This window comes from Lissotriton vulgaris, chromosome 5 (genome assembly GCF_964263255.1).
Source record: "Lissotriton vulgaris chromosome 5, aLisVul1.2, whole genome shotgun sequence".
Taxonomy (NCBI): domain Eukaryota; kingdom Metazoa; phylum Chordata; class Amphibia; order Caudata; family Salamandridae; genus Lissotriton; species Lissotriton vulgaris.
In genome coordinates this window covers 1,633,810,493-1,633,832,695 of record NC_141693.1, presented here as the reverse complement: position 1 = coordinate 1,633,832,695, position 22,203 = coordinate 1,633,810,493, and the positions used below count along the sequence as shown (strand labels likewise).

At 46.6% G+C, this 22,203-nt stretch overlaps 1 protein-coding gene across 1 annotated transcript in view; it reads left to right on the top strand.

Moving 5' to 3' along the window:
* Nucleotides 1-22,203, top strand: part of LOC147716878 (long-chain fatty acid transport protein 2-like) — a 378,574-nt gene that overhangs the window by 344,186 nt on the left and 12,185 nt on the right. The window contains exons 8-9 of the mRNA XM_086923779.1: nt 16,442-16,539; nt 17,995-18,125. Coding sequence (XP_086779905.1) covers nt 16,442-16,539; nt 17,995-18,125 — 229 coding nt within the window. The remainder of the gene's footprint in view (nt 1-16,441; nt 16,540-17,994; nt 18,126-22,203) is intronic.

Here is a 22,203-nt window from a genome sequence, read left to right as displayed (position 1 = left end):
CAAACATCAACATTTCTAAGTAATATCTATTGCCACAAAATATTCAAGTCTTTTTTTTCACCCTTTTAAGAACCCATGCCTGGAGTTACTACTATTATGTTGTACATTATCTTTTTATTTTTCACGAAAGTGCCTAACTTTTATACAATATTAAGTGAAGGGGGTTAGGTTGGCCCACACTCTGTTTAAGTATTTTAGTTCAGTGGTTGGTACTAGAGCAAAAAACAAACTGACAATGCAGTAAGCAGTAAAAAAAAAAAAAAAATCTTTAATAAAATATGGTCATCAATTGAATAATAGTTTGAGGGGCATGGCAAACATAGACCACATGCACACCCCACAGTGATTACAATATACACATTTTCTCACAAGTAATACGTTCACAAAACCACAAGTTGATATATATATAAACATTACTGGTTGCGTATTTTTGTCATATATATTTTTTGAATTTTTATGTTGGGGACATCAACCTAGGTAGTAGAAGGTAGGAGAACATATAAGCATAGATATTGTATGGTATTCCCTCACAATATATTTGAAGATGTAGAGAAGCCTATTTTACAGTCTAGGATCAGTTGTGTCACAGTTATACATCAATTTTCAGATGCATTTTGGTATGGGGACCTTGTCATCTGGAACATGCATGTTCTGTGAGAGAAAAAGTTATGTTATTAAATAACTATTGCAAACCGAAAAAGTGACTTAGGAAACACTTGCCAGAGTCAGATGAAAGAGAGTAGCAAGGTATGGGTCAGTGTAAGGGTCAGTGTTTAATCACAGACCTAGGGGTAAAGTACTGTCTCTAGTGTTCTCAGACAATGCTGCCCAAAGCTCATACCAATCCTCCGCTATAGGATGTTTTCACTAACCCCTGCCATCTTCCATATGCATGGCCCTGCCATCCTCCAAATTCAGGGCCCTGCAACCATCTCAGTGATGTTGTTTTCCAGTATGGAACAGAGCGGGATGTCATGGACTTTAATTTCTCTTTGTGCTAGGGGAAGGGCTAACTCGATGAACCCTGAAAGTGATCAGCGTTTACAGTGTTGATAAAAGATTTCTAGTGCACAGTACTCCAACATGGGCATGAAGGTTGCACCCAGAATGCCAACAAGGAAGGGCAATTTCAGAGCATGTGGTAGAATCCCAGGGTATGATGGCATCAGGGGCAGGATGCGGATGATCTAGGGAAGATTCTGTTGATTTGGGCAGGGGAGAGCTAGGCGTGGTGGAGCATGTAAAATTGGAAATGGGAACTCTATAGTGGTATGCCCAAGTATTAGGTGTGGTTCAGTTGATGAACAGGTGGGTCCTTGTCCACCACTGCCCATTTGATTTGCAGTATGTGTTGGAGTAGGCCATGAGTTAAGAATTGGAGTTGGTGAAGTTAGTGCTCTTGGGTGAGATCTTGGAGCAACTGTAAATGGTTGCTATAGAATAAATCTCCAATGGGGTCTCATCCTGGTGTCGTCCAAAGTGTCAAGCGTCGGGAGTCCAGGTAGGTATGAATGCTGTTCAAGTTGGACCAGAAATGGGATATTGGGGACATAGAGTTTTACAGCCTGTAAGAGAACAGAATCGGGCGAGAGAGTTAGGAGCCACCTTGACTAGTCGGGGAAGGCTACTAGGAACATGAGTCCCATGGAATACCAAGTTATTTATCATAGCTTGAGTTAGAGGTGGGAGAATTGCCTCGGTCTCTTCCAATGTATTGCCTGTGAGCCACCTCAAGAGTCACTGCAGCTGGGCTGCCAAGTAGTAGGCCTCCAGATGCGGTGCCCCCAGGCCTCCCTCGGTGGGTGGAAAGTGCAAAAGTGGTAATACCAGCATTCAACCATATGAGTTCCACTAACAATGAGCCCAGTTCTCAGAAAAAGCTGTGCAGAGGAAGTAGAGGGATTGACAAATTAATATAGGAGTCTCCGCAACACCATTATTTTAGAGATTACGATATGGCCCCTGACCAAAAGGGGAAGTATTTTCCAAAAAGTCACCAGTGCCCTAAAGGAGATCAGAGTCCTTGGAAATTACAGTTGGCTTCATAGTTGTTGTTAGAAATGGGGGTCTCTAGTTGGCAATGGCTTGCACCTTTGTCTAAATAGGGGCCCTTGCTTCATCAGGGAAAGGGGGATGCACTCGTAAAATAACTCCTACTCCACCCTCTTGGTAGCTTGGCACGAGCAGACTGGCTTATCCAGAGACAGTGTGTAAAGCACTTGTGAACACATACAGTAATACAGTGAAAACACTACAAATGGACACCACATCAGTTTAGAAAAATAGGTCATCTTTACTAGACTTAACATAAGACCAAACAACAAAAATCCACATTACACTATCAAGAATATGACTTTAAAATGGTAGACATAGCTTAGTTCAATGTAGGTGGTAAATGCGACACTTTACTCTCAAAGCACCTTGGATGTGTCACTCAAAACAAACAAAAGGGTCGCATGGAAGGCAATGCGTCAGTTCGTTGCTTCGGGGGAGGCAGCGCACCTGTTCCTTACTGTGAACCAGGGGAGGAAATTGGCTGTGATTCACTATCAGGAAATGCCACACACACCAGGGTATGTCTTACCTTTCACATACAATGCACCCTGCTCATAGGGGTGACTAACGTAGAACAAGCACCAAACTGTGTGACACAGCAGGCAGGTATGGAAACACATGGAGACAAATATTGCCTTTCAGCGGCAAATGGTATAGAGCAAAGCTCGGTTTTTAATATATATTCAGGGTCTTCAGGGGTCATATCACTGAAAATACAAGATTTGAAAAAAATATTATTGTCTACGGATGCTCGTGGAAGACAATTTCTATGGACTGGAATCTAGAGAATGATAAAGTGATTCTGGTATTTTACTGACCTCTGCTGGTCGTTTTCTATCAAGAAAGTTAAATAGAGACAGTTGCCAGAAATATTAAAAAAAGAAAGTCCCTCAGCAGAATGCAATTCTGGTATTTTACTGACCTCTACTGGTCGTTTTCTTCATTGAAAATACAAGATTTGAAAAAAATATCATTGTCTACGGGTGCTCGTAGAAGACAATTTCTATGGACTGAAATCTAGAGAATGATAAAGTGATTCTGGTATTTTACTGACCTCTGCTGGTCGTTTTTATCAAGAAAGTTAAATAGAGGCAGTTGCCAAAAATATTTAAAAAAAGAAAGTCCCTCCGCAGAAAGCAATTCTGATATTTTACTGACCTCTACTGGTCGTTTTCTTCACTGAAAATACAAAGCTCGGTTTTTAATATATAATCAGGGTCTTCAGGGGTCATATCACTGAAAATACAAGATTTGAAAAAAATATAATTGTCTACGGGTGCTCGTGGAAGACAATTTCTATGGACTGGAATCTAGAGAATGATAAAGTGATTCTGGTATTTTACTAACCTCTGCTGGTCGTTTTCTATCAAGAAAGTTAAATAGATGCAGTTGCCAGAAATATAAAAAAATCCAATTTCAGTATTTGGTAGCTTGGTGCAGGGCCACTGGGTGTCTGCCAGGATTACCTTTCTTGAAAGTCCAATTAAAAGTATTAGGATCTGCCTTAATCCCATGGTATAGCGTCAAGAGGAGGTGGGACATTGTTTATTATTCAGACTTAGCTCCAGTTTGGGACTCCCCCAGAACCCCGGAATACCTGAATGATGCCTTAAGTCTTCCACTTAGGAAGGCGGGGTTATATCATGGTCAGATCTGTTGTCACCGGAGGGAAATTATCCTTGGGAAGTATTAAAATCTAAAACTGGTAATGAGCTGTCCAGATTTAAGTTTATTCAACTATCCTCTTGGATTGTGGCATCCAAAATGTAGATCAGGCGATGTGAGTTGGAGTCTTCTCTCGAGGACATTAGATCTAAGAGTAAGGAGGTCGCAAGGTGATATGAGAGACTCTTGGTAGCAGAGGGAAAGATGCTACCATCCCCTTATTCAGTGTGTAGTGGAACACCTCCCGCGGGAGATATCAAGACCGTATTTTCTTGAAGACTCTGTATTCTACAGTCAAACCTGCTAACCTTCACCATTAACCCTCTTTATTAGACTCCATATAATATATCCACCGATCCCCCTCAACCTCCCCCTAAGTGTGTAAGGTGTGGCTTTTTAGGAGCTAATGATGTCCATATTTTTGTCAAATGCTTGTGCCTGAATGAATTTTGGAGAGGAATAGAATTTGCACTAAAAGGTATCTTTGGTCGGGAGGTCAAATTGAATGCAATGCTTGTCCTCCTAGGAGATGCTGAAATAGTAAGCACATTGTTGAGTTTCATAGAAGTTTATTCTTCTACTTGATCCTTATTGCCAGAAGAGAAATCTGTTTAAAATGGAGGGAACCTTTTCCCCTGAGGGAGGAAGATTGGGTTAGGACGGCTATCATGGTCTGCCGGTTGGATCAGGGTACGGCAAACAGCCCTACTCTGACTATATGGACTGACTTCCTAATTTAGTGCAGATCCCTGGTTGTTGGTTATCCGTTTCAATGATTACACCGAGTCACTAGCAAAGGTGATGGTCCAGTATGGAAAAAGGGCCAGGGCGAATGCAGTGACCGCTGGGCGGATAGTTTGACTGTGTCGTTTATTGATTATTGCAGACGCTCTTTGGTGATATGGAGGGGGAAGAGGATGTTGCCTAAGGGCTAGAGCTGTCAACCTCGAAGCTGTTGAACTGGGTTTGAGTCTTTGGTAGCAACGCTCAACATCCTGTGACTCTGGGCTAATCACTTAATCTCTGTGTGCCTAACATAATGATAGTGTCCATATGTAACTCAACTTGTGCTCATGTAAAGTGCTCTGATACCTTTGGGTCGAGTTTGTACTATATAAAACTCACAGGAAAAATCATATGGACCCCCTGTCCCAAGATTACACCTTTTTCTCCCATGTCCACCACTCCTTCTCTCGTCTGGATCACATTTTTCCAAGTCAGGCCCTCAGGGGAGATGTCCGCGACTCTAGTATATTCCCGCTATCTGTTTCTGACCATAGTCTACTCGTGCTCAGACTTCACTGGTCACCGGTAGGTGACGGACTCCGAAAGTGGTACTTCTCGGCTGCAGTAGTCAGGGACGACATATCAAGCAAGGAATTACAGAAGGCTATTAGGGAGTTTTTTTCTCTCAACCCAGTGTCCGATACGTCAATATCCACCACCTGGGACGCCTTTAAGGCGTCAATCAGGGGCACTTGCTTGGCTCTCAATGTTAACCTTGATAAGATGCGACGAAGGGAACAAGAGGACTTGGAGAAGGAACTTGCAACCCTTGAACAAGCACACAAACTAAATCCATCTAGAGTGACCCTCCGCCCCTTGACGGCAGTTAGGGGGAAACTGAGAGCTCACTACAATAATAGAGCGGAGTTCACCTTGCTGAGACTACGGCACCTTTCGTACTCCCAAGGGAATAAGGTGGGGAGACACCTGGCTCGTCAACTTAGAGACAAAAGAGATCGGGATTACATAGGAGGGATTCAAGATTCGTTGGGAGAGCTGCAGCACCGTGATGAGATTAAGGCTGACCTCTTTGGTCGCTTCTACTCGGAAATCTATGCAGGGGACACGCTCGATTCCGATGACCAGCGGGAATATTTACGAGGTCTGCCCATACCACAGGTTTCTAAGGAATGGAACGATCTGTTAGCTGACCCATTCACTAGCGAAGAAGTGCTTGATGCCATTAAAAAACTGAAACTCCAAAAAGCTCCTGGACCAGATGGCTATACTGCCCTCTTTTACAAGACGTATGCCACCGAGGTGTGCGACTTTCTGGACTCCCTTTTTAATGACATGGCTGAATCTGGCACCACATCTGGCTCGTTAGCTGAGGCCGTGATTTCAATTATACCTAAACCTGGGAAAGACCCCACTCAGTGCTCTTTGTATCGCCCGATAGCCCTCCTCAATATCGACGCCAAGCTGTATTCCTCGATCATTGCAAGTAGGCTCCAAGATCTGATGCCGGCACTCATACATCCGGACCAATCTGGATTTATTAAGGGCCGTCAGACCCATGATAATACGAGGCGGGTTATCCACTTAATAGAGAAAGCTAATAGGTTCCGGATCCCAGCGGTGCTAGTAGGCCTCGATGCTGAAAAAGCTTTCGACCGAATGAATTGGGGCTTCCTGTTCCACACTTTAGCTGCCTTTGGTTTCTCGGATAAGTTCCTCTCAATGGTGAAAGCGAACTACAGCAACCCCCGCTCTAGAGTGGCGGTGAACGGCCATCTGTCTCCCTTTTTCTTGCACTCCCGACCTCTTTCCCCCTGCTCTTTGCCCTAAGCATTGAACCATTGGCGTTAGCAGTGCGGGAGCACGAGGAAATACGGGGCCTTCGCTTCACCGGAGAACAGCACAAAATTTCCCTATTTGCGGATGATGTGCTGCTCTCTATTATGGACCCAGCACACTCTTTGCCACATGTCCGGGGGGTGTTATTGCGCTTTGAGGAGGTGGCTGGCTTCAAGGTCAATTATAACAAATCTTATGTTCTAAATCTCACGCTTTCACCTGCGGAGATGGAACAAGTGTGGCTTCTCACCCCATTAGCCTGGGCCTCTAGCTCCATCGTGTTTCTGGGAGCCCATTTAACGTCCACGATTGGGAAGTTATATTCCGCGAACTTTCCGCCGCTGCTGGCAAAAACCTGGGCGGACTTGGATCGGTGGAAGCCCAAATACATATCGTGGCTGGGCAGAATTCACGCCATCAAGATGGTCCTCCTTCCCAAGTACCTGTACCTCTTCCAGGCGCTTCCCATTCCTCTGGATGTAGACTTCTTTCGACGCCTTAAAACCCAGATGCTCCGGTTTATCTGGCAGGGGGGACGAGCGCGGTTCTCTTTCGCAACTCTGCGACGGCCACGGGGGTGGGCGGTGTGGGTCTCCCCGATATGCATTTGTATTACAAAGCAGCACAATTACGAGTAATAGTGGAATGGTCCCAACAAACCTCGGAGAAACACTGGCTACACATGGACAGGAGTGTTGCGGGTAGATCAATCTGGGACCTGGCTTGGAAACCCAAGAGTAGATTGTAGTCCTCAGGGGGGAGGGCGTGTGGGCTGATGAAGTCAGTGATGTCTTCACTGAATTGTGTGCGGGGTCCTGGTGGCCTGTAGATGAGGGTGCCTCTGAGTGTGGTCTTGGGGTCGGTGTGGATTTGGAAGTGAAGGTGTGCGGCGGCTGCGAGGTAATCGTCGGAACTAGTCGTGATGCGGATGGTGTTCTTATGGACGATGGTGATGCCTCCTCCAGTTTGGTTGATGCGGTCCTTTCGGATGATCTTGTAGCCGTCCGGGATGGCTATGGCGATGTCGCTGACATACACATCCAGTCCGGAGTCTATTCCACCCCACCCACCTCCGAACTAAAACCCCCCTCCAACAACATTTGTGCCTGGAACCCAATCACCACTGAAGACACCATCCGCTTGATGAACTCCATCCACTCAGGATCGCCAACCGACCCATGTCCCCACCACATCTTCAACAAAGCTGACTCTATTATCGCACCCGATCTCCGAGACGTCATCAACTGCTCCCTCAACTCCGCTACCTTCCCGGAAAGCTGGAAACATGCCGAACTCAGCGCCCTTCTGAAGAAACCCACAGCAGATCCCACTGAACTTAAAAACTACCGCCCCATCTCGCTCCTTCCATTCCCTGCCAAAGTCATTGAGAAAACCGTCAACAACCAGCCTTCCTCGAACCCAACAAATCCCTCAACCCTTCACAGTCCGGCTTCCGAGCCAAACACAGCACCGAGACCGCCCTCATCGCAGCAACAAACGACATTCGAACACTACTGGACAACGGAGAGACAGCTGCCCTCATCCTACTTGACCTCTCCGCAGCCTTCGCCACAGTCTGTCATAGCACCCTTATACAACGCCTCAGCAACGTCGGAATTCAAGGAAAAGCACTGGACTGGATCATTTTGTTTCTCGCCGGAAGAACCCAGAGAGTCCGCCTCCCCCCTTTTAGATCAGGGGCCACCGAAGTCATCTGCGGTGTACCACAAGGATCATCACTCAGTCCCACCCTCTTCAACCTAAACATGAGTCCCCTCGCATCCATCGCGCGCCAACACAACCTCAACATCATCTCCTACGCAGACGACACCCAGCTGATCCTCTCCCTCACTGAAGACCCAAACACCGCCAAAACCAACCTACACGAAGGGATGAAAGAAGTAGCCGAGTGGATGAGGAACAGCCGATTAAAACTGAACTCGGACAAAACGGAAGTCCTCATCTTAGGTTCATCCCCCTCCACCTGGGACGACTCATGGTGGCCACCGGCCCTGGGAAACGCACCCATACCCATGGACCACGCACGTCACCTGGGCTTCATCCTGGACTCCTCCCTCTCGATGACCAGACAAGTCAACGCCGTCTCATCATCATGCTTCAACACCCTACGTATGCTCAAAAAAATCTTCCGTTGGATCCCCACCGAAACAAGAAAGACGGTCACCCACGCACTGGTCACAAGTCAACTGGACTACGGAAACACCCTTTATGCCGGAACCACAGCCAAACTCCAGAAAAAACTCCAATGCATCCAAAACGCCTCAGCCAGACTCATACTAGACATCCCCCGCCAAGCTCACATTTCCGGTCACCTGAAAGACCTCCATTAGCTCCCCGTCAACAAGAGAATAACGTTCCGTCTCCTCACCCACGCACACAAAGCCCTCTACGACCTAGGACCCGAATGCCTCAACTCGCATCTGTCCTTTTACACCCCCACCTGCCAACTACGATCGTCCAATCAAGCCCTCGCCGCAATTCCACGCATCCATAGATCTACCATGGGGGGAAGATCCTTCTCCTACTTAGCGGCCAAAACCTGGAATTCTCTCCCCACCCACCTCCGCCTCACACAGAACCACCTCTCCTTCAGAAAACAACTAAAAACTTGGATATTCGATAAAGCACCTCCCTCAAGCGCCTTGAGGCCCTCAGGGTGAGTAGTGCGCTATACAAATGTTAAACTTGAACTTGAACTTTATGATCGTTGGACTACCTTTCCATCTCCGTTCACACCAATACACTTTAATCCAGATTTTCCGCCGGCGCTATAGGAGGGCCCTTTCAGGGTATGGGGGGAGGGGGGATGTAGGGCTTTAACCCACTTATTTCACGGCTATGCTCCGCTCTCCTTTGATAATTGTATGAGGGATTATGAAGTCCCACCGTCAGAGAGATTCCACCATATTCAGCTGCTTCACTGGGCCATGTCACCTAGGGTCCTCGATGCAGCTACGAGACCTCCCTCGCCCTTTGAGGCTTTCATCCTCCGGACTTCTGCCATGAAAGGTGTTGTTTCTTTTCTTTACCAGCTACTACTTACATCGGCAGTATCGCCTCATCCCCGTTATATGGGGCAATGGGAGGAGCTCCTGGGGCGGGACATTTCAGACAAGGAATGGTCGGCACTGTGGCGCAATATTGCTGCGAACAACCATTTGTTGGATCTGAGGGAGGCCCACCTTAAGACACTCATGGACTGGTACTTGTACCTGGCCAAGCTCCATCGTATATTCCAGACTACCTCTGATAGATGCTGGAGGGGCTGTGGAATGCTTGGGGATTTCCGCCATATTTGGTGGGATTGCCTGATTATTCGCCCGTACTGGGAAGAGATCCTTTCCCATATTAAAGAGATCCTCGGCTACCCGGTGGAGGACTCTATGGCCTATGTGCTGTTGGGCCTCTGGGACCCTATTCTTGAGCATCAGACACGTGCAGATAAACAAATCTTGTGGCTCTGTCTTGGAGCTGCCAAACTTACTCTAGTGGCAGCCTGGAAAAAGCCGGAGGCTCCGGCGATCTCCCTATGGCACGCAAAACTGTGGAAACTGCTTAGCATAGAACGAGTGGCGGACATCTTCCTGGGTAACTTCAAAAACTTCCAGTACCGCTGGGGCCCCTTGGTCCGCTTTCTTTCAAAAGGATTACCATCTGCAGTTTGCCCTTCTTCCATACGAGCGCTCCACCTATTTCAGGTCTAATAGATGAGTCACATTGAATGATTGATGAATGTTGTTGTCACCACCACTACGGGGGTGGGTGGGGTGGGGGGTGATTACTCTCTTTTGTTAATTACTTGTTTGAGGCACCCACATAGATGAACGAGCCCTTCAGATCCGGACACGATAAATATATGTGCTTGTGCAGCTACTCCACCTGCGGCTGCATTTCCAATTGGATGGAGTTTGGTATTGTGCTCACGCCCAGACTTCGACTTTGCCAAATGGCATGGCCCTTCTGTTCTGTCCAGTAGCAGCCTGCTGTTGCTTGACATCATTGCTAATTGCCTATACTTATGCCCCCTGCGTGGGACGATTTGCGGGATTGTCGCTATTTTCTCTCTCTGTTCTTTCTAATAAACTAAAAAAATGAATAAAAAAAATTACAATCATATGGAGTAATTGGTGTTGCAAATGCTACGGATTGTGGGCCTCATTTATGAAAAGTGACGCATCGCTGCGTGAAAACAGCGATGCGTCACTTTTCACTGCGCTCTCCCTGCGACACTAACAATGCGTCATATTTACAGTATGACGCATCATGTCGCAAGAAGTTACAGATACGTCAGTATTTCTGACGTATCTGTAGGTGCAAAAGTGACGCTTGCTGGAGTGTGTCACAAAAGTGACGCAACTCTAGCAATGTTTACTTTCACATGGGCAAGTCCCATGTTGTTAGTGCCTGCATCAGTCTTAATCCTGCCATGAGGCAGGCGTAAGATATTGACGCATTAACGTCCAAGAAATGGCGCAATTAAATCTTATAGATTTCATTGCATCACTTCTATTACTCTTTCTTGCGTCAAAACGCTCCCCTTGCATACATTATACCTGGGGCAGGTATAATTGGGCGCAGGAGTTTACAAAGTGACGCATCTACCTATATGCGTCACTTTGTAAATATGGAGCAACAAGGCACATTTTTTACTCTGCTGGTGCGTCCCAAAAAGTGACGCACCAACGGCGTAAAAGTGACGCAAGGGCTCATAAATGAGCCCCTGTATGTTTAGTATTGCACACATCTCAGTGTATTTTTTTTTTAGTCAAGATTTCTGAGCAGCAGTTTTGAGATTACTTTGGCTTCAGTGAGTGGCATTTTGAACCAGTGACTCTCGTGTCAATATCCTTCCCCCATTATTTGATGGATCCATCACATACACATTATTGCATACCTGGGTTGGAACAGACAGAGGATTAAGATTGTTGGCTATGCCCCCCCTAGCGATTACATCTCAACCATACATCTTGGCAATTATAGATAACATAATTTAGTGCACTTTGAATTTAATTCTGACCACGACTCGTAGCTGATAGAAACATCTAAATGTATGTACACTATTATCCTCAAGACTGTCTAGATGGTACTATTTTTCCGTCACATCAAGTAATGAAAGTAGAAAACGTCCATCTGACTGGTTTCTGGATAGAGATACCACAAACTTGAAAAGGGCTGTGACTGAGTCCTGCTTGACTGTTTACAAGAACCCCACAGTGGAAACCAAGTTTTCCTCTTAGGGTACCATTTTGCCTACTATTTTGTAACCTGGGTTGTGAGGTAAGATTAGTATCAACAACAACACAATTCAGAGGGTAGGAATTCATTTTGCCATTGTAACTTTCTTCTCGGTCACAGGGAAAGTTCGTTATAATTCAGGCAGAGAGAATAATCATGGGTAAGCATTTCTGTCCAGCGTTGTTTCATTCACTCAGACGTCTGCTAGCAATCCATTAACCTGGTATTCCAATTACAAAGCCCTTTAATTGACCAGTTCCATTGACTGAAGTCTTTGAAAACTGCTTCTGCTTCTGTTAACTGGCTATAATTATTGGAGGCCGAGCAAAGCTATGGATGTCTGTAATATAATGATTGTCAGCGGTAATCTATTTTACGTGTCTGTCACTTATCATTTTCAGCGATTGGAACTATGAAAAGGACAGGGGGCCTTGACTCACAGCCCGACATGTGCATGCAAATGTAACTTACATTCACAAAAGGCTTATTTTATGAGTTCAAAGCGACTTTTGAAATCCCTTTACTCGCCAAAGGTGATAGTCACGCTGAGGGTTATGTGCGAGTGACTCCTCTGCTATTAGCGTGGAGGTCGGGATAGTCATTCCAGGAGAAGAATTAATTAGAAGTTCGTGAACACCATCAAACTTACACCTTCCTGGGTGTCACAAACTCCTCTCTTTGCCCTTCACTCTCTAGAAACGTTTGAAGATTTAACGGTCATTAAGCCATTGCCTTTAAGTTTATCAGTAAACAAGGACGTAGCAGCGAAAGGTAAAAGCTGTTATTCACGCCTGCGATGCCACACCAGTGCGCAAAGACCGTCCTAGTTCATCCGGTGTTTACAAAGTAGCAGTGACGTAGGAAGAGTGCTATGAGCCTGTTGCTAGCAGTGAAATTGTTTGAGCTTCCCTCTGGAAAGGACCTATGAGAGCTTTAAAGATGAACACCAAAAACCTGCAATAACTTAATAAAGACCCAATCGAAAGATGCATGTTTTCCTTTAAAAGTTACATTTTTGTTGTGGATAGTATAGTATTCATCTTACATTTAAACTATGAGAGAATCGAGAATACCTTTAAGAGTCCTTCCTCCAGACCATGTTCAGTATACGTCCCAGGTGAACCCCATGACGTAGGAAACGCAGTCCGTTTGCAGCGACAGCGGGTAGTTTCTAAATGTTGCTGTCCCTTTGCAATAATGTACGTCATTTCTCATAGCTCTAAAATGGAGAAAAGGCGACTTACTTGCTTTCAGCCGCGGCTGGTGACATTTGAAATAGGCGGGGCGTAAAATCGGACTGACTGCCTCATAATAATAAAAATAAAAATAAATGTAAAAAAACTTACCTTGGCTTGGCTTCCCGCTCTGGCTCTCGACTCGAGTCCTGTTCCGAGGGCCGATACTGCAGACTCCCGCGCGCCATCCTGGATTTTTTTGAATGCCTCCCTCGTCACCAAAGGCTGCAGGCAGCCTCCCTCCCCTCCATGGCAGCCGGCGCTGATTGGTTCGGCCGGCTGCCCTAAATACGTCATGTCTCCTACTCTGCATGCTGCAGAACGGAGAGTGGGAGGAGGCTTGGGGGAGCGGCTTGCCCACTGTTGCTAATACTGTCTGTTTGGACAGCCTCTCAGGCTGTCCAAACAGTCCGTATTCACAACAGTGGGCAAGCCACTCCCCCAAGCCTCCTCCCACTCTCCGTTCTGCAGCATGCAGAGTAGGAGACTGAGGCTCGAGGAAGTTTGCTGACTGATTTCTCGCCGTGCGAGAAGCGCAGGCAGAAACAAATGGTAGTTATAAATAAATAACTACCATTTGTTTCTGCCTTCTTCTCGCACGGCGAAAAAACAGGGGGGGCGGCGCCCAAACGCACCCATGGTGAAACCGCCACTGCTTGCTTTATGTAAACAGCCACAAATAAATGAATAGCTAAACACACACGCGCATCGAACGGATAACATTGTAGCCTGAGTCGGCCATATTGAACTCACAGCCAGCTTTCCGTGGCTTTCATTTTCCCGTTATTTTAATGGATGACTCCATTCTGGGACAGAAATTCCCAGTCACAGATCTGGGTATAATCCATCGTTATTTTGCTCACCAAGCCACCCCAGTTCAGACATGGCCTTATGCAAATCAATCTTGGCCCTGTGCCTCATGGGAACAGTCCAGCCCGAACTGCCAAGCCATGTCTTCCCTGGACCGAAATCAAGCATCCTAGGACCGGTTTCTGGCTATCAGCCTTCTTCAGCCAGGATAGCTTGACTCCAGTGGCTTAGTGAGCACGGGACCCACGTCTGGGCATACCCTTCCCAGATGGGGTGAACAGCAAAACACACAAGATGATGGACGGAATGTTGCAGATTGGCAAAACATTCACCCCCATTCACAGATCTGGGTTTAATCCATCGTTATTTTGCTCACCAAGCCACCCCAGTTCAGACATGGCCATATGCAAATCAGTCTTGACCCTGTGCCTCATGGGAACAGTCCAGCCTGAACTGCCAAGCCATGTCTTCCCTAGAACAGAATCAAGCATCCTAGGACCGGTTTCTGGCTATCAGCCTTCTTAAGCCAGGATAGCTTGACTCCAGTGGCTTAGTGAGCACGGGATTGGGGGTGAATGTTCTGCCATTGTGCAACATTTCGTCCATCATCTTGTTTGTTTTGCTATTCACCCTATGTGGGAAAGGTATGCCCAGACGTTGGTCCCGTACTCACTGTGCCACTGGAGTCAAGCTATCCTGGCTGAAGACGGCTGATAGCCAGAAACCGGTCCTCGGATGCTTGATTCCGGTCCGGGGAAGACATGGCTTGGCAGTTTGGGCAGGACTGTTCCCATGAGGCACAGGGTCAAGACTGATTTGCATATGGCCATGTCTGAACTGGGGTGGCTTGGTGAGCAAAATAACGATGGATTAAACCCACATCTGTGACTGGGGGTGAATGTTTTGCCATTGTGCAACATTCCGTCCATCATCTTGTTTGTTTTTCTCTTCCATCAGAGGCACGCTTCAATGCGAGGCACACGGAGGAGCTTTTATCGATGTTTACCCCTCGTGAAACATTCGACATTGACGGAAATCTGGAATGCCTGCCTGCACGAGCGGGAGTAAAAAGGTGAACGTGAACTGTGTTTATTCCCTGCAGCATCCTCCTCTTCTCTATAATCGGGCTGCAGGGCGCGCGGCCACCTGCGGGAGGAAGGAGGAAGCAGCGCCCGCGTCTCTGGATCTGGATGCTGTAAAAATGCTGTATTGCATTGTAAATGGCAATGCGTGCGGGCAAAGAGGCACGAGGGGGAGGGCGGGGCGGCAGAAGGCATCGGACTAAGGGATGGGGCCACGGGAAGAAAGTAGTCTGTGCTGTGAAGGGGGCAGTTGTAGTGGAAGGATACAAATGACTGACATGGCTGTCCTGGGGCGGGACTAACAAGCCCAAAAGCAATTGGAAGGCAGCATTTATAATCTAAGCCAATGAAGAAGATGGGCCGGAGATTGGGCGGAGCTTCCACGAAGCTTCCCCACTATAGTGTTTATCGCAAAGCGATGGTAGCACTTTCGCTCTGTATGCTAAGTGAGACCTAAAAAGGAAGGTTTAGAGACTGGAAAGGGGGTGCACTTGGTAATTTCAATTGCTATACGAAGATTGCACCGCTGCTTTAGGGAATTAATTGTATAATGCTTAGGATAGGTGTGACATGCCTCATAGATTCATCTGGTTATTGTGTATTTATTGGACACCATTATATACTGAACTTCATGCAGATCACCCGTCCCCATGCCAAACCACACCCGTAAGCACTCCTCCACAGCCCTTCCCCCCATGAACAGGAGGAACGGCAAAAAAATGCAAACTAGTAACAGCAACAAAAACATGGAATCCTAAAAGAGCAGACCGCAACCTACGGACCGCTCAGAGGAAACTTGTGTCAACTCAGACGATCCATGGAGGGGAATGTCAGTTTAGCATCGTGAAGGGCCAATGCCTGTGGCAATGAAAGGATGAATTTGTCAGGGTGAGAGTAGAGGTCTGGGTTATCCCCCTCAACACCACTGATGTTGAGGGCACTTGATACACTAATAACCATTTCCACTCCATGTCCCAACAATCATTGCCACGCCTCAAATTGCTAACTTTAATATTTAGGCCCCTCGCCATGTTCCTGGAACCATGGAGTTCTTCCTTTGATCAAAGGGCAGATACAATAAGAGCAAATGCTTCGGTAAGTCGGATCTGTCAAGGTAAACTTCCAGCAGTTGACTCCTGCCACCACTCTTAAGCGTGTTGCTCTCTTTGCTGTTACATTGCCTGCTTTTGACAGTATCTGCCATCATGGCACCACTGCTGTTTATGCTTTTACAGTTTGCTGTCTTTCATCCTCACAGTCTGAATGTAGAAAGTTGACAAGGAAGCAGCTGTGGCCCTTCCATACCTACAACTGAAAGGTAGATCTCCAACAACCTGCATCAAAGAAACAGCGGCAGCACTTTCTAGCTCTCTGTCTGTCAAGATGGACTTAATTTAAAGTGCCTAAACTCACATGTCTAAGGAACTCATTTTGATTTCTGAGCCCTGCCCAAACGCCTGTTAGTGCTGGGGTAATAACTAGTTGTGATAATGTCCGCCCATTCGTTAAATGTTGGCAAGTTTAATTCACCTGAATTTAAGAGGAGAAAATAGTATGGTGTTTACTGTGACATTCAGAGTTGGGTGCTGTAAGCCCTGGGAGTCTGACTTTATTAGATACAATAAATACCACCTACCTTCTGGAATACATGTAATGACGACCTCGGTAGTAGAATCCTGTTAGACATGCTTGCCTTGACCTGATGGGAGTCTGGAATCTAGTGTCTGTTTGTGAGATCTTCTTGATCCTTTTTAGGTGGAAGGGGGAGAACGTGGCAACAAGAGAGGTGGAAGCTGTTATTGGAGGACATGACTCCGTGGAAGAAGCAAACGTGTATGGAGTTTCCGTGGCAGGTATGAGGTACCATTATGGGGCATGTTAAAACATTGTGTGCAGCTTCCAGATCTGCATAAAGTGCCATCAATTTCATTCAGGTAATGCAGTTTTAGTGATAAGGAAAGCGTAAACACATATTGCCCTAAGGTTAGTGCCACCCCGATGCCCGCCAAGCGCATAGTGTGATTTTATATTAATGCTACTTCTAGAAGTTTGTAAAAAATAAATGACATTTTTAAACAGCCTATTTTAACTTCAATTAACTCTGTGTTTTTGAAAGTTATTTTATCAGATCGTCCTTATTTATTACATATTCATAGAAACACGATTTTGAGTATTCATTATGCCTGTAAATCAGCGCTGTTGGTGTAGTTGTTCGCTCTGCACCATTGTCCAACCAGGTAATGATGGTGACTATATCCTGGTCCCATCACTTGAAAACCCCTAGAGGTATCTTTTCCTATGAAGCGTTTCTACAGAAAGTGTCAGTATACGCTGCATGCCTCATCCTTGTGTAGCATCGACCAATGTACATCTCACCAGCCCTGAAGGCGCACCATTAGTTGCTAATAGTTAACGTATTCAAATTTAGACATGAAATAGTGGTCCTTCGTTTCCTACTGAGAAGCTTGTACACTCAGACCAGATGTGTTAACTTTATTTCTCAATTGCTGTACTAGTGCCCTCTATGTCTTCCCCATACCTGGATTACATCTTCTAGTACAAACCTTTCAGTGAAAGAACTTAAAATACACTTTGGCTGAAAGTTTGTTTTTAGTTCAAAGGAATTGTGACTAGAAATTAAATAAGATTTTACCCTACCCCATTGTTAACTCTACCCTAGCGCATTTGTAACTCAACTATCACTTTCACCCACATTGCTTCCTCAGAGCCATCCCTTAGGATCACTATTGCAGGGTTCAAGACTAGCGCCCACATTGCCTTCTACTGGAGCTGGAATAGTGAATGAGCTGTGAGTGTTTTGATTGGAAGGCTGCATCGTGGAAGTAAGAGTAGCAGGAACAAATATTATGAAAAGCTGAAGTTCCTTGGACAAAAGAAGAACAATTATCCAAGCAGATTTTAAGGAGTCACAAACGCACTTCTCATTTCCTTCTGGTGCTTACACGTTTCATTCACTAGCAGATAGAAAGTTACAGAATGAAGCAGAGTGAGAAATAACAGAACAGAGGCCAGAACGAAAACCCTCAACCATTTGGGAGGCTGCCCCATCCATGTATTTTCCTTTGTAGGATTATTGTAACTGTTTAAAACATTTTGTAGGCATTTCCAACAAGTAAACTTGAGCATCAAACAATGTTTTCCTACTGCAAGTGTATTTATCTGAATCACTTAATGTGATTAAAATGCATGGTTGACTCTCTTAAATGTCCAGTCAAGTTCTAAAATGATACAATTTTGTAGCGCACTTTTTTGCTTTAATGCCTGAAAATCTTTGTTTGGTTCTGTAGGTCACGAAGGAAAAGTTGGAATGGCCTCGATACAGCTTAAAGTTGCGGAAAACTTTGATGGAAAGAAACTCTATGACCATGTTCGTAACTTCCTACCCAGATACGCTGCACCACAATTTATCCGCATTCAGGTAAATGGCTGCTGGCTCAAACCTCTCTTTCTTCAAAATGGTATTTTAAAAAACAATATTCGAGGGAAACAACTAAAATCTTGAGTGCTAAGTGCAAATGAGGACATGTCTAGTGTTTCTTGTTGTACATATTTACTCAATGAGCCATAGGTTCATTCAGAGCCCAGCAAGCAGACCAGCAGCCCACTAAATCAGCCGGGAATATGTCCTTTTCTTTTTTGGAGGACTATCCGCAGTATTGTTAAATCATCCCCTGCCTTGCGGTTATTTAACTGACTACAATGCAGCCATCAGTGAGCCGGGTTGCCCTGCAGGCAGCATGTTGCTTGAACCCGGCTCGGCAAACATATTTGTGTTTTTAAGAACAAAACTGACAAAGCAGGAGTTTGCTTTTCAAAAACAAAAGACCAATGCTTACCTTGTAAAGTGAAAGGTGCTGGGGCCCTTAGTTTTGTTCAGAAGCCTGTGCCAGTGCTACACATATCAGGAGTGCAAAATGCCAAGGATTTATATTCTTGGTTGAACCTCGTTCCTCAATAATCCATCCACCAGGGACTCTCTGGAGCTTCAGTTCACTCTCTCATGTTTCTCTTCATTCCTGCTTTCTCCCTTTCTCACAATTTCTCACTGTTGTCTCTTTCTTCTTCTTTCCCACCCTGTGTCTTTTTTCTCTGTTAATTGCTCTGGGTTGAAAGTCTGATGAGGAAAAATGAGTGACAGTCTCCCAATTACTGTATTACCTACAGAAGCCGGAAGACACTTGCTCTCCTCAGCTCTCTCAGCTAGCCCAGTTCATCCAGCACTGGGCTCTACATCAAAGGATCCACCTACTGGCTTACTTTGGGGTGGACAGTGACTTTGCTGATCTTCTCAGCAGGATGCAGTAAAAAGCTCACGTGTGGGAAGCCCCTCCAAGAGTCCTCCTCCAGTACATCTGGTGATGGGGTTTTCCATATGTGGACCTCTTCACCATGGCAGAAAGCACAAAATGCCCAAGCTTAGCTTCCAGATTTCCTCAGCCACAGTCCATGAGCAATGCACTATGGATGAACTGGTAACACATACTTGCTTACACTTTTCTGCCTCTCCTCATACCGTTTGCGGTCTACAAGCTTTTACAAACTTCCCTCACCTAGAAATACAAAACCCTTGAGGCTCAGGGGTCTAATCTGAAGTCCCAGAGGGGATAAGAGGTAGGAGGTATAGGATACACCCTCCCTGGTCCTACAAAAGGCATCCTACACATACTGGTTGATCCTCCTGTGGATCATGGAGGATTGCTAATTTTGATAAAGCGAAGCTATACCTGTAATCCGGACATCACAATGTGTTGTTAGGTAGACCCTCACACACCCTGTTGGTGTCATGCTTCATCATAGGGTCTCATTGTGGTCCCTAAAAAAGTGGATGGGCTTGACCATATTCCAGGAAGCACTTTGGATAATTTTTCCTGTCGGGGTTTTAAGGTAAAAATACCTTGAAACACCAAAGGTATCGCTTTTATTTGCGGTGTCCCTGATGGTATTAAAAATGTATAGGGAGTCCTGTGGAGGTAATGATCCTACACTCTATATTCATCAACACATTTCAGCCCAACATCAAAAATGCAAAAGAGTGCAGTACTTTCATCAGGACTTAAAAATGTTCTCGTACAGGAGCCCAAAAAGAGGAACCCTTTCTGTAACAAGGTCACTATTGTCCTTTATGCATGCCAGATATCTGTTGCATGTTGTATGTTGCCCTGACTGAATAAGTTAGGTGTGACTGAAATATTTAAGAATACATTCTGGGGCAACATATTAATATTTAAGTCCTGATGTAAGCCCTGGGATGAGCCCCAATGATGAAGCATGACACCATTAAGTTGTGTGGGAGTCTACCTAAAAGCACAATGTGTTGTATTGATTACAGGTACAGCTGCACAGGAGTATCAACCAGTATGTTTAGGAATCTGTCTTCAGCCTCATCTTAGTCGCTCTCACCTGAGGCAGAGAGCCAGGTAGGCCTCCACTGCAAGTGGAGGGCCAGAATCTCCACCACCGGGCCGGAATCTCCAACTCCAGGCCAGGATCTCCACCATCGGGCCGGAATATTCCCCTTCGGGCCGGAATCTCCACCACTGGGCTGGAATCAACAGCCCCAAAATGGATATAAAGTTAGTATGAGTAAGTGCATTCTGTGAATACCAAAATGAGTAAGTGCCTTCTGGGAATACCAAAATGAGTAAGTACCTTCTGTAAATACCAAAATGAGTAAGTGCCTTCTGTGAATACCAAAATGGAAGTAAGTTTAGGATTTTGTAGTAAATTAGTTCTGTGAATCGGGCCCGTAGAGTCTGGTTAGGTCAATCTACCTCCTATTTACAGAAGAACACAGGCCCACTACTTGTGCCTATTACTCTGCCAAATGGAAAAGGTTTGCATGCCACTACCCTTCAAACCAATTTGACCCCTTAGCACCTAGCGTCCAAAACATAGTTTATTTACTACACCTACAAACCTATGGGCTGGCCCTCACCTCCATTCAGCCTCGCTAGACGGCTGGGGCTGCTTCTCTATAAAAGGGACACCATCTTTCCCTCTTTAGGATTACAGCTATTAAAGCTTTTATGAAGGGACTCAAAAGAGTCATTGCTCCTCTGGTTCCCTCAGCCCCAGTGTAGAATCTCAAAATTGTCTTGATAAGGCTCACTGGTCCTCCATTTGAGCCCCTCTAGTCATGTTCCCTTCAGTACCTTTCTTGGAAGATAGCTTTTCTTGTGGTTATCACCTCACTAAGACATGTCAGTGAGCTCCAAGCTTTAACACTGGAAGGACCTTTCTTTGAGGTTCATAAGGATAGGGTTGCCCTTCAAACTAGACCTAAATTTTTTTTGGGGGGGGGGGCGTGGTCTGCAGCCGAGAGGAATGGCCGTGTTCTGAAGCGGCTCCTCGGCCCTCGCCCATATCTCCGGCAGTACTCCTTAGCCAGTGCGACTGATTCCCCCTACACCGAGGGGTACTGATCGCATGTTCACCTGGACGCTGTCACCTGCTCCCTGACGGCCTCTGAGCTCCTGTAGACGCGACTGGTCCCCGGGGCTCTGCTATTCTCTCGGCCTTAAAATGACGGCCTCCGACTGCCGCGGGGTCTGACTTCGGGATCGATTCTGTAGCCTGGGTGTCGCTGCGGCGTAGATCTGGCTGTGTCAGGACCAGCGGAACCGACTGCCTACTGCCTCGAGGAGTTCCCACTCTGCTGGCGCAAGTGAGTGCCGACCTGTGCTGCTGACAGTGGGCCCCCCTGGTGCACGGGGTGACTTCTACACAAGTCCCCCACTTCGGGCCTGCTGCCGGGGACCGCTCCATATTGCCCGCATTTGCACCAACTGCTCCCGCTGGCTATCGCCTGCCACACTGCTTGACAGGCTCACTCTTAACCCCCATGGGGTGAGGCGGGACCCGTGCATTGCGACGTGGTGCTCCGTGGAGCCGCCCCGGATGTGAGGAGCCGGCGTGGATTGAGACTTGGCCTTGCGACACCGGAGGGTGCTCCCACGGCCTGGCTCACTGGGCCCACGCGAACTGCCCTCGAGCGCACTGAACTCTGGACAACGTGGTGGCTGGGGTGGCACTCTGCAGAGGGCCTGGCCTCCTTTGCCCCAAGGGTGCCTACGAGAAGCCATAGCCTAGTAACGAATGTTTGTTGCCTAAAACCTGACGGTGGGTCACATTAGAGGGCCACTTAGACAATCTACTACACGGAGCTCGGACGTGACCGGGTCTTGGGGCGCCCCCCCTCCATATGAACTGCCTGGCTGGACTCTCTCTTGTGTGGGGCGCTCCTATACGTGACCTGTGGCCTGCTTCACGGTGAGTGGTGCTTTTGCGCTCCCCTACACACTTCTGTCGCTCTGCTCCTCCACTCTGCCCCCGCCTGAGCCTTAATCACTCTGGCGTTGGCGACCTAGCAGGGGTGGTGACAGGCTGCCTAGACTAGGAGGGTGGGAGCCTACTCCCGTTTGATTGTTTCCAGACCTGCGCCTTTGGACTAAACCGGCGTGTTGGCGCCCAAGATGTCCTCCAATAAAGGCAACAGA